General features: G+C 30.9%; 4 protein-coding genes across 4 annotated transcripts; 1 reads left to right on the top strand and 3 right to left on the bottom strand.

Annotated features, from left to right (window-relative positions):
* Nucleotides 1–1,949: 1,949 nt before the first annotated feature.
* Nucleotides 1,950–2,579, bottom strand: LOTGIDRAFT_95967 (hypothetical protein; the record flags this gene model as incomplete). Its single annotated transcript, XM_009061811.1, has 1 exon — nucleotides 1,950–2,579. A coding segment is annotated over one exon (630 nt), but the record flags the coding sequence as incomplete, so codon positions are not given.
* Nucleotides 2,580–7,218: 4,639 nt separating this feature from the next.
* Nucleotides 7,219–8,072, bottom strand: LOTGIDRAFT_58748 (hypothetical protein; the record flags this gene model as incomplete). Its single annotated transcript, XM_009061682.1, has 3 exons — nucleotides 7,219–7,375; nucleotides 7,680–7,817; nucleotides 8,002–8,072. Coding segments are annotated over 3 exons (366 nt in total), but the record flags the coding sequence as incomplete, so codon positions are not given.
* Nucleotides 8,073–8,980: 908 nt separating this feature from the next.
* On the top strand, nucleotides 8,981–11,124 carry LOTGIDRAFT_228955 (hypothetical protein). The gene is made up of 4 exons (XM_009061810.1): nucleotides 8,981–9,110; nucleotides 9,327–9,488; nucleotides 10,180–10,283; nucleotides 10,422–11,124. The coding sequence occupies exons 1-4, from the start codon at nucleotides 9,047–9,049 to the stop codon at nucleotides 10,554–10,556; spliced, it is 465 nt and encodes a 154-aa protein (XP_009060058.1). The 5' UTR covers nucleotides 8,981–9,046; the 3' UTR covers nucleotides 10,557–11,124.
* Nucleotides 11,125–11,354: 230 nt separating this feature from the next.
* LOTGIDRAFT_205728 (hypothetical protein) lies at nucleotides 11,355–16,675 on the bottom strand (the record flags this gene model as incomplete). The annotated part of the gene is made up of 15 exons (XM_009061809.1): nucleotides 11,355–11,539; nucleotides 11,794–11,874; nucleotides 12,102–12,215; nucleotides 12,571–12,657; nucleotides 12,916–12,987; nucleotides 13,249–13,350; nucleotides 13,633–13,683; nucleotides 13,794–13,883; nucleotides 14,019–14,123; nucleotides 14,599–14,673; nucleotides 14,917–15,009; nucleotides 15,338–15,387; nucleotides 15,525–15,637; nucleotides 15,826–15,955; nucleotides 16,621–16,675. The coding sequence occupies 15 exons, from the start codon at nucleotides 16,673–16,675 to the stop codon at nucleotides 11,483–11,485; spliced, it is 1,275 nt and encodes a 424-aa protein (XP_009060057.1). The 3' UTR covers nucleotides 11,355–11,482.
* Nucleotides 16,676–16,728: the final 53 nt, after the last annotated feature.

Below are 16,728 nucleotides of genomic sequence, written 5' to 3'. Positions count from 1 at the left end.
TAAATATTTTCCAGATTGAGCTAAGATGCCAAACGATTTTTTTTTGCACCAGAGAGACAATAAGTGCAACTGACGGGGTTGAGATTCCAATTGCTCAAGCAAGGTTGAAGCATCATAGGCGCAAACCTTTGAGTTTATTCCCTCAGAAAAATTTATAATAATAGAATCTATTTTGTACACTCTGAAACTAAAGATCATACTATCCCCACCCATCGTTTTTTAAATGTGACAAATACTTGATTTGAGTAGAAAGTCTATTGTTTTAGTCTTTACTATAAGTGGTGAATCATGCTCAGTACAATACAGTTAATAAACTTTAAACCATTGTTAAAAAGTGTTGATTAAAAGTGTTTTTTTTTCCAGTCAGTTCAAAATTCTTGATAGGGTTTGTTTTTCTGACCCTTCAAACGAACCCTCAACATATCTCTTCACTCTTGGATGTGAGCTGAAATCAGGGGTTAAGATTGAAAACCAACACCGACCTTTTGTAGATCAGAGGTCGAAGGCTGAAGTACCTCAAGAAAAGAAGATGCTTGTCTTGGGAGAAAATATTAGTTATATATGTGCTTATAAGGTATGTTATTGTTATTTTTTTTTTCTTCCTGGATTCTGAACAATAAAACGCCAAGAGCAGACGATCCAAAGTTCAGTTGTTAAGTGAAGGGCCAACATAATTGTGTTGGGCGAGTAACATTTATAGAGGTATTATCGAAATACGACCACATAAATAGGTATTATTCGGAAATATTTTACTTATTTCAGATTTCGAGTCCAGACTGGGGCGGAATAAATAAACAGAAAAAAAAATTGGTGTTGAAACTTTTTACAGATTTACAGATTTCCTAAGAGGGAAAAAATTGGTGTTTGTGTAGGTTGGATGGGGTTTAGTTGACCCGGTAAATACTACGCTCGGTCAGGCAAAACTATCTTTAAGAAAAATGCCTAAATTCGAATCAAAAGTCCATATAAAATACATCTCAAGAAGAAAAAGTAAATGCTGGTGTTAAAATCTTGGCTGGCGACGAAATGTTTGACATAAAAACCATTATAACGTATTAAATATTTATAAGATTTGTGTAACACAAAGATTTATTTTTACAATTGACAACATAAAAGCTAATTATTATATAAATATTTAATATAATTTGTAGCCATGAAACTGAAAGGATATAAGTTCTGAAATAATAGTTGTCAAAATTCTGAGAGATTTCCCTCATGAATCATAGACACTGAATATAAATACAATTTCTGCATAAAATCATCATTTCAAAAGGATATTGCCTAGTTTGAACTTCCAATGTCATTGTAACAAATTACAATTACAGATTTGATAGTTGTGAATGTTAAAGGTTGGTTCGAGTTATTTCTATTTTTACAAGATTATTATTCATTTTTTTTCTCACCCAAATCTTCTTACAATTCTCAATAATTATAGAAATTCATGAGAATTGTATTGATTTATGTTAGAGATAGTAATATTCACTACTTTGATAGATCTCACATCTGATTTATTCTATTTCTCTTTCTTGTCTCTCAATTCTTTGATTGTCGTCTTGTTATCTTGTTATTTCTTTGATTTGCCTTCTCATCATTTGTCAATTTGTTAATGTCTCCTCTTTGTACTATCACTGTTGACTCGTTAACTCTTTGAAGATCACAACGAATCAAGGAATATGAATAAAAGTCAAGTTGGTTTGTGTCCTGTTATCAAACAAGATGGTTCGAAAAAAATAAGGCACTATATGGATCAAGATGACAAATTGTTTTAAGAAAAATTCACGAATTCAAGTATTTTGGAGGCTTAATTGTTGATGAATTGACTCACATTTACGAACTGATTTCTGTCTTATCCCATTGTACAATTTGAGTATTTGTTTCATTTGTAGATTTACACTTGAGATTAGTTTATTCTGAATTATATCACATACAGAAGCTGGTTTACTATTCCAGAAAGAGAAGGCTCTGTGACTAACAGGAATGATTCCACTATCTCTAGATAATATTCCTGTTATATAAACATCTTCTAACTGTAAATATGGTGATATGGAATAAGATAAGAGTTTATTTAAAGTAGAATATTGTAATAAATATGCACCGCCGTGTACATAAGGAGGATATGTGCTATTAGAGTAAATACTATATGGAACAAACCAAACATCACGAGGGTCTCTTATCACTCTAGATTTTATACACAAGGCACCGACTACTTGATCAGCTGGAACAAAATTAATATTGGTATTTAATTCTCTTAAAAGATACGGAAGATTTATGAAAGTGTCATCGTCTGTTTTCAGAATATATTTCACGAATTGAAATTGAGTTAAAATTGCCTTAAAACCAGCCATCATTTTGACTGTAAGATTTCTATACGTTTCTATCACGTCCACTTTTACAATATCTTTATGTATGAGACTTTCTCTTCTTATTACAGAGTTCCAGGAATCGTCTTTGACTTTTCCAATCAAAAACACGACACTTATCTGTTTTGAAAAGTTAAAAGCCCAAGTATTTCTGATAGTCAATCGATTGTGAACGTGTGATGGATGGGAGCATACGACCACTAACAGAATTGGCGCCAAATGTGAAGTATTACCAGAAATAAGTCGGGATGATGGAATCGTTGACCTTCTATTGATTTCTGCTTTTAGTCTGTCGATTTGTGAAGTTTGTAGCGTGGAATAATAATACCCTTTCACATTAGATTTAAGCTTAGAACTCACATCATCGTCTAAACTGTCAAATAAAAGTTTTAAATTGCTTTTATTGGAATATTGGAGTAGAATGAAACACAAATAAAACACTACAGTAAATCGTAGAAGATAAACACAATATCTTTTCATCTTTAACTTTTGAACCATTATAGCAATCAGTAAGATTCTTATCTATTAATACAGAAACAACATGTCTATATATCATGTTAAAGCGACCTCCAAATCAACAAATTTTCACAAGAATTTCGGCTTTTGAATCATTTTCGATATCAGTAGGCTTCAGATTCTCTGCAATTCATCTCCATTTCAAGTTAAAGTGACTTCAAATCAACCAATTTTCGACTATTGAACCATTTCTCTTCTCATAATCCAGAAAACAACATTCAGGCTACATAAGCGAACCCAAAACAACCAATTATTTTAACAAGATTTCTTCCAAGATCTGCGTATGGCCTTTGTAATTTTTCCAATCTTTGGCTATGAAAGTTATATATACGATATCATCATGGTATACTATGATAAAAATCAATAGTTACATTCATGTATATAAGACATAAATATATTTATCTAATTATTCACAATGCTCTCTTGGGCTTCCGCAACTTTCAGTCTTTCTAAATGGCAATTATTTTTATTGAACTCATTAAGTCATGCATAATAAATTATATTTAATAAAAATCATCGATCATAGACCAGACGATCTATTTTGATCTATTTGTTAGTATCGATTTGAAATTGAATTTTCTCTATTATATGGTTAAAGGAATCGCTCATCCAGAAACATTTCTATTTTTAAAAAAAATTCTCCAAGATGTTGAATCCTTTCGCTTAATGATCGTTTTCAAAGATGAACCACCCACTTCTATAGATACCAACCGAAACCGTTAATAATTGATATAAAGCACTGTCATACATATTTAAATCTAGTTCCAAACAAATAAAACGACAGGATATTTTATTCTGAGATATGGATCTTTAATTCCTTTTGTCAGCACTTCCAAAAACTGCAGAATTTGAAAATCCTTCAATTCCGTACAATTTCCACCATTGAAAGTCTCACAAAATTTAAACTTGAGGCGAAAGAATACGTTTCCTGTTATTATTATGTACCTACAGCTAAATAATAAATAAAGTAAACGACAGTAGTAAATCACAAAATTAATGGTAAAATCATGTTCCAAACCAAATAACCCGTTATCAGGATTTCCAGTCTATGATTCCAATAACTAATTCATATGTACCAAAAGTCAATATACGGGAACTGTTGGTATTGACTCGGCTGGCTGACTAACTTTCTGGTAGTAACATTAGGAATTTTCTCTTATCAAAATGAGGAATCAATACTATCTGATACACTATGTTGTCTGGTAATCAAAGCATGTTAAATAAGGCTAACTAGTTAATTGGCTACTATTTCGTCCTTGTTAAACATGACAAATTTTCATCATTGTCTGTAATGACTAAATAATGAATAAACTTTCTGGTAATATAGGTTACAATTGGCAAACTGCATAGATTCAATTTTGCAACTTTGGTTCAGCAATTTTTCAACCATTGGTGCGCTCAGGTACTCGTTATTGAGCGAGTGATAGATTCCCGTTTAAAATTTAGTTCCTCTCAAATTCTGCTAATCACACGGACGACCTTAGACGACCTTATGGCGACGCCCATTAAAATAACCATCAGATTCTTTTATTCGGGCGAAGTTGCACGTGCAAGATAATCATGATGACGTATGAAAATAAGTCTCTTTAATCGTGAATATAGATTATGTGAACATTTTAAAATCATCTCATGAGAATTCTGAAAACTGAATCTATAATCCAAAGAATTGTGAAAAGAGCGAAAGTCAAATGTGGAAAAAAACCTGTAACTGAAGGTTAGAATGAGAGAGGCGGTCTGTTTTGATCTTGAATCGCGGATATCCCCAGGAAGTTTACGTCTGCAATCGACCTGTCTACACAATCATGGTACTGCGGGGCCAATATACCTATCAGATAAATTCCTGAATCTGTTTCCGCATTTGTTCTGGTATTTTACAACAACGATTACCATTCTGAATGTATAGAAGTGTTATATGGCCAATTATAAAGAATATAATCAGATAATATTGATATCCTATAAACAGTTTCTATTAAAATACATAGAATATCGATTGGTTATTGTCAGTATAAATTGGTATCTTGTAGAAATAAATTACAAACTAATTTTACACCAATCTCAAGAGACATTGATCTTTTAAATTACTTCACCGCTTGAGAAGGTATTGAGATTTAAAGAGCCAGTATCGGCCGTGTATATTAGTGAACAATCAGGTCTGATAACCCGGGAATCCCCCGAATGAAAACAGTTCAAATGCAGCTTAATATAGTTTTAGAAATTTATAATTTCCAATATCCTTATTTGAAATATGTGTTGCCAAAGTGGCGAAATTGCGATATAGCCGATCCTAAAATACATAGTGCAATATGAAAGTATATGTTGTCATTGTTATCAAGAAACAGGTTCATAACCATGGTTAAAATAACGTCATTAGAACGGGACTGGGGTAGAAAACTTGTTAAGATTACGATGGTGACGAAAGACATCGGGAATAAAGAAACGATATTGTAAATCTTATTTAAATTGGATTGATAATGATGTTTAAGAAGACTCTGTTACATATTTGCTTTCCAAAACTAAAACAAAATACAACATATTGAAAATATTGAAATCTTCTTTATTTCATCTAAAATACTTCTTATATAATAGAAGTCAGTGGTAACAATAGTCTACAATATACACATTAATAATAACAATAATAGTGGCTTATTTCATAGTTTCATTCTTTCTTTTCTTGTCCAGATACATCATCTCTAAACTCTGTACACTCAAAACCTACATATTGACTTCCCACAATATAAGTTAATATCATTACTTGTAGTAATAGAAACACTAATCTTATCAAGAACACAAGAATCAACTGTATAGTAACACCTATAAACACATTCTTTCAGTGTTCATATAACCTTGTTACAATATATGAAAATACTTTATTGATAAAAATAATACCTTAGATGATTTTCAAAAAAAATAATATGTATCCTTAATAATCTGTAATCTGCAGATCTTGTATAATAAGAAAATAATTTCGAAAATTTCAATATACAAGATCTCACAAATTAAGTGTACTTGCTTCAGAAATATTTTCACTACAAGTTGCAAACCTTGTTTTACTTGTAGTTTTCAGCTAGATATCTGTACTTTACATTGGAAGAGTTGATAAATAACAGAGCAAAATCCAGTTAACTAAAATATAACTTGATATAAATTGAGCTTGTCTTAGAATATATCTCATTAAAAATTGACTCATTAGCCTAACATTCATCAAAACTACTATCTAATATATCTATTTCACTTTCCTCAAACTACTTGTATAAGAAAAAAAATTTCCTGCTTAACAACAGATGTGACTATAAGCATAATTATCAAAAAAAATATTTTAAAAAAATCAAGGAAATTAAAGTAAACTTCATGCTACACTATTCTGCATCAATTGGCCATAAAAAAGGAGAAAACCATGCATTGTGCATGAATACTTTGCAAGGGCAGATTTTTTTTTTGGTGAATCTTTAATGTGCACAACAATTTGCACACAGGATTAAGTTTATAGTCAAATCAAACGGTCTCAAAGACACTGTCATCAAAAGGCCCCTAAATCAACATAAAATTTACATGCATTAATCGTAACATAGACCAAACCACAATGAAAACAAAATTAGCGCAACTGTCATATACACAAAAGTAGAAAGTGGTCTTTTCATGGTTTTTCACACATGTACTTAAAATAATGGGAAAATGAAAAAAAAAAAAAGGATATACCTGCCTAATTATTACTTTATCAGCTGATATAGCTCATTTCAGCTATCTAAAGTCCTTTTCAGACTTGGATGTCCAGTTCTGCAATTCAACAAAACATATCATGGAAGTTCATGAGGTCATAGAATCATAACTGACTTGCAAAAGAACTGGATAACAAGTTGTATTTCTAAATAGTAATACAAAAATCTCAACATCAGTCCAACCAGCTGGTAAAGAAACTATTAGGAGGACTATATTTTACATTATAATTGAGTATCTTTAAGAATTAGGTAGGAAAGTGATGATTATATTCTACAAAAATAACATGGATACAATAATACTTTACAAAATAGATCAGATCAGAATCAATTCATCATGAATCCTAATCAACATACAATAAGTCTCATACTTTTACCAGAAGAATTCCAGACAACTGTAAGTCTTTAATTTTATAATTAGCAATATACAATATGCCCTACAATGCGTGAAACAGTGTACTTCCACATTGCCTAGGACTGGTTTCAAGAAAGTATTACATAATTTTTTGGTGAACATGACAGACAAATATCATCTATTCATTTATTTCAAATAGTGTGAAACTGTCGAATATCAGTGGGTCTAGATGATACATAGAAAAATTCAAGAGGGAATGACTTTATTTATCAGGACTGGAAACTGGTGAACTCCATTTTTCATGTGAAATACCAGGCATTAATTCAGTTATCTGTACATGTACAGCTTGATATTTTTCTTTCTTTGGTGGAATCAAACAGAGTTTATAAGACACATGATCACCAGGTTTAGGGACATATTCTCCATCGATGCTGTAAGAGAGGAAATTATAATACCAGTATATTGTCACTTAAATCATTCAAAAAGATTTTGCAAGCCTGTTTTTCAATAGTCACTGGTTCAACCATATGTTTGCTAATGTCCTGTATACTAACACATACACATAAATACTTCATTAAAATGTAAATAGACCCAGAGAAAAATATATCAGAATTTACATCTACAAGATCAAATTCTCCAGAGCAGATATTACCAATGTTCTCCTATTCGTGACATCTGCATGAGAGAATATTAATGAGAACTTAGTCACTGTAATTATGTTATCTTTCGACTTACTCAGATATATGGAAGAATAACTCATCTTGTTTACATGCCTCATCAGGTTTTAATGGAGTGATAAATCCATGACCTTTGGTTCTACAAAAATTCTTAACTAAACCTTGCTTAGTGGGCCCTGCCAGGGCAGCTTCAGATCTTAAATGAAAAAATGAAATTAGATAAAACATTTTTTATACTAGACTTGCATTAAGAATGGACTGTTTTGTTTTGGCAAGGGCAATAATCCAGAGAGTACATCCTGCACATTAAACAATCAGAAAGAACAAACGATAAGATTACTGCCTCTACATAATATAATTTGATCAAATATTTAACTCACGCTGAGTAAGTTCTGTTTCTACGATGAGGAATAGGACTTGGTAACAAAAATTTATTTATTGGTGAGCCTGAGATTGTAGCATTATTAATAACTTGAGCAGCAGGAATATCTTTAGTTTCTGACATTGTAACACCACACAAGTTATCTGAAAAGAAAAGATTCATGTCAGACCCACTTTCTTCATAACATAAGGTGCTGTCCTCTAAGTTCCCCTGTGGTTAGTAAAATGTGTTATCTCATGACTGTTAATGTACCTTAATGAATTTTAAGTTGTGACATTGCTGTTGAGTTATGTTACGAAACAGTGGCCTAGAGGGATATGCCAATGTTACGAAAGCAAAAGCATGTAGGCTAAACCTCTTGTGAGACAACAGACTGTAACCTATCAATTTTATTTTCTCATGCTAAGCAAAAGATCTGGAAGAAGCTGGTTGCCATCTACAACTATTTGTATCATTCATCTGCAGACCTAATTGCTGTATAGGCCTACAATTTTTTAAATAGTTTGTAAAAATTTCATAAAGTATTCATCTAAGGGTGCAGGATAAAATTGTGGTCTGAGTCCAAATTATAAAGTAATAAATCTACCCAGGTTAAATTTCAATTTAGTTTGGTGATTATTTCATCATAATTTATAAACTAGGACCCAAGTCTACCTTCTAACTGCAAATATATAGCCTGTCTCTTATTGTAGATAAGATTTGATGTAAAAATTATATAAAATTAGAAAAGTCAGACACTCTTGTTTGTTTTCTACTGAAATACTCTCTATTTCAAAGCGTTACATTGTGTATAAATTACAAAAGATAATTTTTCAAGCACCTAATGTATAACACGAAATTGTATCTATCAATAAAAGTATTTGTTATTATCAAATAGCCTAAACATTAAAATTATGTCTGAAATGCAGAGGAATGATTTAATTTACTATAAACTGTATGATTAGAGAGTATTAGGACCGGAAGTAAAAACTCACACATGGTCTCAAAACGTAAACAAAAATGTTAATGTCAACTGATTTTCCGTCTTACACATCATAGATATTATGTCTTCAGATCTTGTAAAACGTGGTCTTGAACTATTCAATGATCAAATTGAACTGCCTAATGGTTAGTGGCATCTTTTATAATAATATTGCAGCCTATTTTACAATTTTGTAAAGAGTAATCTATTTTTTTTTTGTCAAAGCAAACACAGCCTGTGTTTCTGTACTGTTGTGTTTGTCACAGGTTAAGGTATAGATAAACCATATAAAGATCTATTTCAAGAGTTCATGGACAATTGTCAAGGAGTGAATGAATTAGCTACATCATTTTTTTTCTTAGAAAGAAAAGCAAAAGAAAAGAAGAGTAGAAAAGTAAAAGATGGTATGAGATTAATCAATAGTAATAAACATGGTGTTTGGAAACAATTACGACAATTACATGTAGAACAGGCTCATGATACTAAGAAGAAGAAACTATTAAAGAAGACCAAATCAAGATTAGGTCAGTATAACTACTCTCCAACAGAGATGCTTATTAGTTGATAGCTGTATCTGGTATTCCAGTAGGATTGCAGGACAACTCTGAGTTTTCTTTGGTCCTATTTGTCGTGTATTCTTCCAGTGGTACTATTAAAAGGGCAAGTGCACCATTTTGGGCGGTTAATTTTAGTGTTGAACATATAATAATAGTCTTCAGCAATACCCGGTACTAGAAATGTAGATTTTGCAAAATTCGTAAAAATTCCTTTAAAAATACTTCAAACTAGGACATTTACTCACTATTTCTTTATGTCTTTTCTAAATATCACAGAGTATCTAAAAATGAAGAGTCGTAATTTTATTCTTCAAAATAATAATAATTCTGGACACACATGGATTTTAAAGCTCAAATTTGGATGGTGAGCTGCGAACACCATTACAGATTGGTTTAGCTAAAAAAAAATGGTGCACCTCTTCATTTAAATTAAATGTTATCTGTGATAGTTAAGGAGAATCTTTTTGGACATGATGTGGTAAAATCAATATTGTTAAAATGTATTTCTGTAACCCTTCACATTAAACACGGTTTGCCTTCACAGAAGGTTGAGTCTAAAAACAAAATTCTTGATGACACTATTAAAAGCTACCAAGGTTGATGTAGAGAAGAATGTTTGTAACAAACCTTATAATACAACTCAACATTTTAATTTCAGAGGAATACAAAGATAACCAAGAAAAAGATCATACCAAATCTAATGTCAAAATATTTAAACAAATTTCCAGTGTTGGGAAAATCAAGTCAGTGTACAGTAAAAAGGTAAATTCATATTGGTCCTTGGCCAATCCTTTCGGCATTGATCTTTCCTTGATTATCCATACTGGGCTGTAAGCTATAATAAGCAAATTATTGATTGAATAAAAAAGGTTAGTCAGGTTCGATCTTTTTTATTTACAGATTATAGAGCAACACCAGAGAAAATTGTCTAAAGATATGCCTAAAGAAATGAATGAAGAATCAGATACTGTATTTACAGATAGGGACTTTGACAAATTTGAAGAAGAATATGACTTTTTTCAGAAATTACAGTGACAGCCTTTGTGAGGATTTTGTTTGCCTTGAAGATTCATTCCCTCTTGACAGTTCCTAGAGTCAAGTGCGAATTTGTGAATTGGTTCACCTTTAAAAATGGTGTAAAAGGATTTAAATGTTCCAGATTGATCTATGCCTAATAGTACATTTCTTAATGATTATGTACATTTTGATTGTATTTTAACTTAAAATCTACATCATAAAGATCCCTCGATAGTTGGGAATCGAAATAGAGTATGCCAATACAACTGTCTTGGCAAAATTTCCTACATTACATGCTGATGGCCTGTGCCTGTCTTTCTTAAGCCCAATGAATTAGGTGCAGAAGAGTAGGACATTAAACTTCATTCTTTCATTTTCACATCTCAAATCAAATTATAATGGATATTCTGAATGATGTTGAAGGAGGTCAGATCTTAAGCACAAACTGTGAATGTTCATAATGTTATATGGCTGACTGAAAGGTGATTGTCTTTTTGTGTCTGTGTCTTCCAGGCTAAAATTCCAATGGACAAGCTGTTGTTTGATCATTAACAGGATAATTGATACAAATAAAAATGAAATTTTCCATTTTAGTGACCATTTGTCTGTTGTACACATTTTCCAATTAAAGTCCAATAGTCCATCCCACTTTTATTGCTAATGAGGAGTTACAAAGTAGATGTTTTGCTGGTATAGATTGTTGATTAAACTGACCCTGTGATTGTAATGACAATATCAAAGCCCAAACCTCCATATTACTAGTTGAGCCCGAGCCACAAATAGAACATGGGCTTAATAGAAAATAACACAGAACCTGATATAATAATTTGTTATTGACAAAAATACAAGATTTACAGAAGATCACAAACTAGGATGGAAAAATAACTCAGATGGTTTATATACACAATGTTTATAGCACTAGTTAATGGTGTCTATTATCAACTCTAATGTCCAGGAATTTTTATAGATCCAGGAATATCTTCATCATGAATACTGGAACTCTGAAATTTACAACATAAGAGATGAACTTAAAACTGATAAACCAGTAACATCTTAAGATTATTACATAAATAATTAATGAACACAGTTTATTTTCTAGTAATTTGAAAATATGTATTTCTTTGAGTAATTGGAAAAAAATATATTTCCATGAGAAATTGAATAAATACTTTCTTGAATAATTTGAAAATTAGTAAAAATTGATATACAAATCATTTCTTGACTAAGCAAAATAATTTTGATTATCATAGCCCACCTTTTGTACATATTGAGGATTTACTGTTATTTCTCTGTCCATTTCTTTTATTTTTTCATCAACTAACATACATTTCTGCATCTATATTAAATGAAATATATGTTCATAATGTTTTCTTTACATCATTCTTGGTTTTTATTGGTGTTTCATTTATGTTTACAAAAGCAGACATTTTCAAAATTTTTCATTGAACTAAACTGAAGCAATTGCTAATTATTTCTATATGAAATCTCTCAAAAAGAGAAAGCCCTGTAATAGCTTGGTTAGTCATCACTGAGTAAATATATGATATCCTAGAGTATTGTTACCTCTTGTCCTATTGATAATAACATAGCTGAATTATCATACTGTTCTGGATTATCATGAAACTGTACCATTCCATCTTTCTGATTAATAGTGGCATAAATTTCACCATCTTCTATCTACAGTGTGAACAAGAAGTTGGATTAGTGATTTAATATAGTATAACTCCAGAGATTTACTTTCATCTTCCCAAAAGTAAAAATAGTCTGAAATTCTCATTCATGGGTTAGGTGACATTGACATACTACAATATACAAATCAAAAATACTGTGAACTGTACAACTGAAATGCAATAAAGGGACATAAACACTCAAACTATGATGGTCAGAGGTCTATATTTTCTAAATTGAAGCCCTAAATGCTATGTAGTATGTGTGTAGCTTTGCTTAACAATATTTACACCAGAATCACCTTGTGATAATTAACTCCTAGTAATATTTTTAAAGTTACCCTTGATTTTGTCTTAATACTTACCATGTGTAAGACATATTTTTCAGCTTCTTTAGGGCCTGAGAGTTGAACTCTGTTGGCCATATCAGATAATGATAGTGTGAGGAAAGTCTGAAACAGAATTCATATGCATTTAGAGCACTTTTCAGACTATATAGGGTAAATTGCATACAGGAAATGTAGACGTCATCTAGAAAACATCTACACAAAATTGTCTTCTTTAATATAACAGACATCATATATCTCATTATATAGCAGCAAACATGGAAGGTTCATATATATGGTTTTTTTTGCTCCAGAAATAAAAAGTATAATGCATTATTGCATAAAAAATAGGCCTAAACTGCAAAATATATTTGAGAATCTTACCTTTGTTAGACGTTGGATGTTTTTTTTATATAAAGAATTAACACATTGTTTAACTAAACCCATGTTATTATCCTACAATTAAATTACATTTATTATTATAATTTAATATTATTGAGTAAATAATTAAGGCTTGGGCTGTTAATTTAGCTGTGTTAGCATTCATGTCTAACTGAAACTGTACAATGACTGTGTCTAACATATCAAGAAAAGCTTTCTTTGTAGTCAAGAACTTTAAATGAAATTTTCATCAATACCATGACACTAGACACTTTTTCCATGTCAGCAAATCCGATCTGCATCAGAGACAGAGAAAAAACTAGAAAGAAATCTTACCCTAGTAAATAAATCATTATGTTTAGACACAATAATACGTAAATCATTAGGTCTATTGGTAGAATAAGCATTAGCTAAATCATGGTAAGCTTGGCACAAAGGCTGAAAATTCAATAATTAATCATTGAGCACTTCAAAACATAAAATTTCGTAATTTAATCATTATAACTTCAAGAATTTCCAAATAAGCTCTGTACATGACTAAATAATTGTAAAAGTAACCTTTGATAATGTAGTTTTTTAATTCAAACAATAAATTTTATGGTAGAGTTTATTTTTGAGTTCATAAAGAATGTTTTCCTGAAGATAGTTCTGTTGCTACTTCGATATAGAGTTTCATAGAATAGTAAACTTAGACACACTATTAGAAAATATATTACAAACCTTTATATATCTAGCTACTATTTGTGACGTGTATTTCGGTAAGGCAGGTACCTACAAATAAAGATAAAATTGTTTGTTTTAATATAGTTACCAGGCTGACTGGATCAAGACTTTGATATAAAGCAACTGTTCAGTTCAGTATTCAAAACAAAATTCCTTACCTTTCCTTGAAGTATTAAGGCCACTAAAATATATTTTTTATAAGATTCCATCATGATATGGCTAACAGCGAAACTTGGAGTAGCGATAGACTGAAATATAATGAAAAGATCATGAAAATGCAAATATGCATAAAACAGACAATGTTATTTTGCACCAATTGCGACTTTGTTATGTTTGTGTAAAATGTGAAACAAGTAGAAAAAGTGAAATCATTTAATACTTACAACTTCAAAGAAGTACAGAGCTCGATCATATTTTTTCAATGCAGTATAAATCATTCCTCCATAATAATAAAATTGCAGAAAATCTTTGGAATCATAATTACCTCCCTATAAAATTTAAGACATAACAATTATTTAATAATACTCAGCACATCAATGTAAACACTTTTTATGAAGTTGGACTGCAACTTTGCTGTGTTCATTTTGTATGTACACAATACACAAACATTTTTCGCACCAATGTCAGTCTGTTGGTTCACTGTTGCTTGTAAACTGGATAGAAATCTAGAATCTACAATTTTCAACTCATTTTCATGACACCATTAAGCTTTTGTGTAAATTGAAGATCAAATTTGACATTCTGATAGATTAGTATTACTTAGTTTTAAATACATTTTGGCAACACTGTTTTGTGTCTTAGGATTGCAAAGGTTTGAGGATGTTCGACTCCAATTAAAAATCTAGTCCAGAATCGTTAACAATAACAACCTTTTCTATCTTTATCACATACAAAGCTCCCCTCAAAGTAACTTACTTTTTTCAGGCCACAATATTCATAATATTAAGAAAGTATAAAACCTACCTCTCTACTAATATCTGTTATATCATTATCTAGAAACTGTAATGCTGGTTTCATATTTTTAGATAATAAACACAACTAGAATAAACCAAAAAATATGACCTGGTTTCATTGTTCTATACACAACTAAATATATACCAATCAGAAATTATTATTTAGTACACTGATTAAAGAGAAAAACATGAAGACATTTCAGAATTGACTGAGACTATTGTTTTAACATTCTCATTGTCTTATAGACAATTCTCTTACAAAATTTATATTCATTTTTAGACTGACAAAACTGCTAAACTAACATTTAGAAGTGACATGAATGCTTACCTGACATAAATAAGCATGTATTGATGTTAACTGAGTAGGAAATAACTGTATTTTCTGTATACCTTTTGCTAATATAGCAATACCTCTCACAGGCTGAAAATACAGGTCAAATAATATGTTTTAAAGGGACAGCTGCACCATTTTCTTGACCAATCATACTTCAGTCTCAGAAACAGGAATTTGAGCATTCAAATGCAGACACACATGGATTTGAAAATGCCTTTAAGCCTCATAAGCAAATATTCCTGAGTGGATATCAAAGACACAGGAATGTTTTGCATTAAGGTAATCAAATCTATGGTGTATGATTTATTTTCCAAGCCATATCAAAATTTTCCTTTATCTAAGTTCCTGAATAAGATTTTTCATAAAAACTTGTTTCAATATGAAATCAAACGTTTTTATTTCTATATTTACTTACAGTTTTTCTTTCTATCAGATTATTGGCAAATTTATGAAGCAAATCGGCAACTGTAAGAGAATTACAATTAACAATTGAATAGAAATGAAGATCACACAGCATGAAACACTGAGTAACAACATGTTTCAAGATCAAGTTCTGAGCATAGTTCATTTATCATAACAGATGTCTTTTTAATAATACTTACAACTCTCTGTAGCATATCTAATTTGTTCACCATTGCATAAATTGACAAATTCCTGAGTCTGGACAAATAATGTTTCAAAATCAGGTATATTTGGTATATTTATTTTCACACATCTAGAGTAAAACAGAACATATAAAAAATAGACATTAAAACATGTATTATTTATTCAATATCCAATTTACCAGGTAGTACAGATTCAAATCCCTCCATAAATGTCCCTGAGGCCAAGGACACTAGTTTGCTGTTAATTCCAGTGTTGGTTGCTAAAGGCATGATTTTAAGAAGACAGTATCATACTTACAATATTCCCAACATCCCTAGTGAATGTTGTTGGACATTTAATGTGCCCATCACATTGTCAAGATGATGGAAATGTTTGGCCAGAGTTTCTGCACTTTTACTGATATGCTCACATAGTAGAGTAAAGTTTCCTGTCAAAATATCAAATAACATCATAAACACAGAAAATACACAAATCGAAAGTTAAATGAACTTAAATAGCAAAATTTTATTTGTTTGTAGGTCTAGGTCTAACTAAGGAAAGGAAAGGAACCTGTCAACCTGGAGTATGTTTTTTTTACTACCAGACCAGTAGGCCTGTTCTTATAATAAGTCTAAATTCTATCAGATGTCTATGACCAATCTCTGATGCCTCTTGATGGCGACTGACGCTTTAGAAAAATGGATAATACAATAAACCATATTTTCTACTACCTGTAATTGCTGATCAATTTAAAGTTGATCATATATTATCAATTTAAATAGACCTAATTAGGTGTTAACATTAATGGACATTCATGAGGATAAGTTTTTTTTAAACATGAACTGCAAATTCGATTCATCTCTCTGCATGATAAGTTTACTAATTACCATAAATCCTGTCTAAGTGTGAACAAAGTGCCCATTAATAAGGCAAAATCTAAAAAAAAAAGATTTGTAACAGGCCTTCCTGTCTACAATGACATTCCAAAATCATCAAGATAACATTGAAAACATTGGCATATTTGCGAAATTACTCATGTCAATATGTTCTCTGTCGATCAACTATACATTATACCTTTAAAAAATCTACAAAATATTCTCAAATATAGCTTACCTTGACTGGAAAAAACTTGTACTGTATTTACATACTGTTCTAAGGCGCTCGCCATCTTGAAATTTCTGCCGCTTGTATCATTGCATAAAAGTCATTCAGTTTTATTTG

Source organism: Lottia gigantea (genome assembly GCF_000327385.1).
Source record: "Lottia gigantea unplaced genomic scaffold LOTGIsca_5, whole genome shotgun sequence".
Lineage (NCBI taxonomy): Eukaryota > Metazoa > Mollusca > Gastropoda > Lottiidae > Lottia > Lottia gigantea.
Note: the sequence above shows the minus strand (reverse complement) of the source record. Positions and strands in the feature narration are given on the sequence as shown.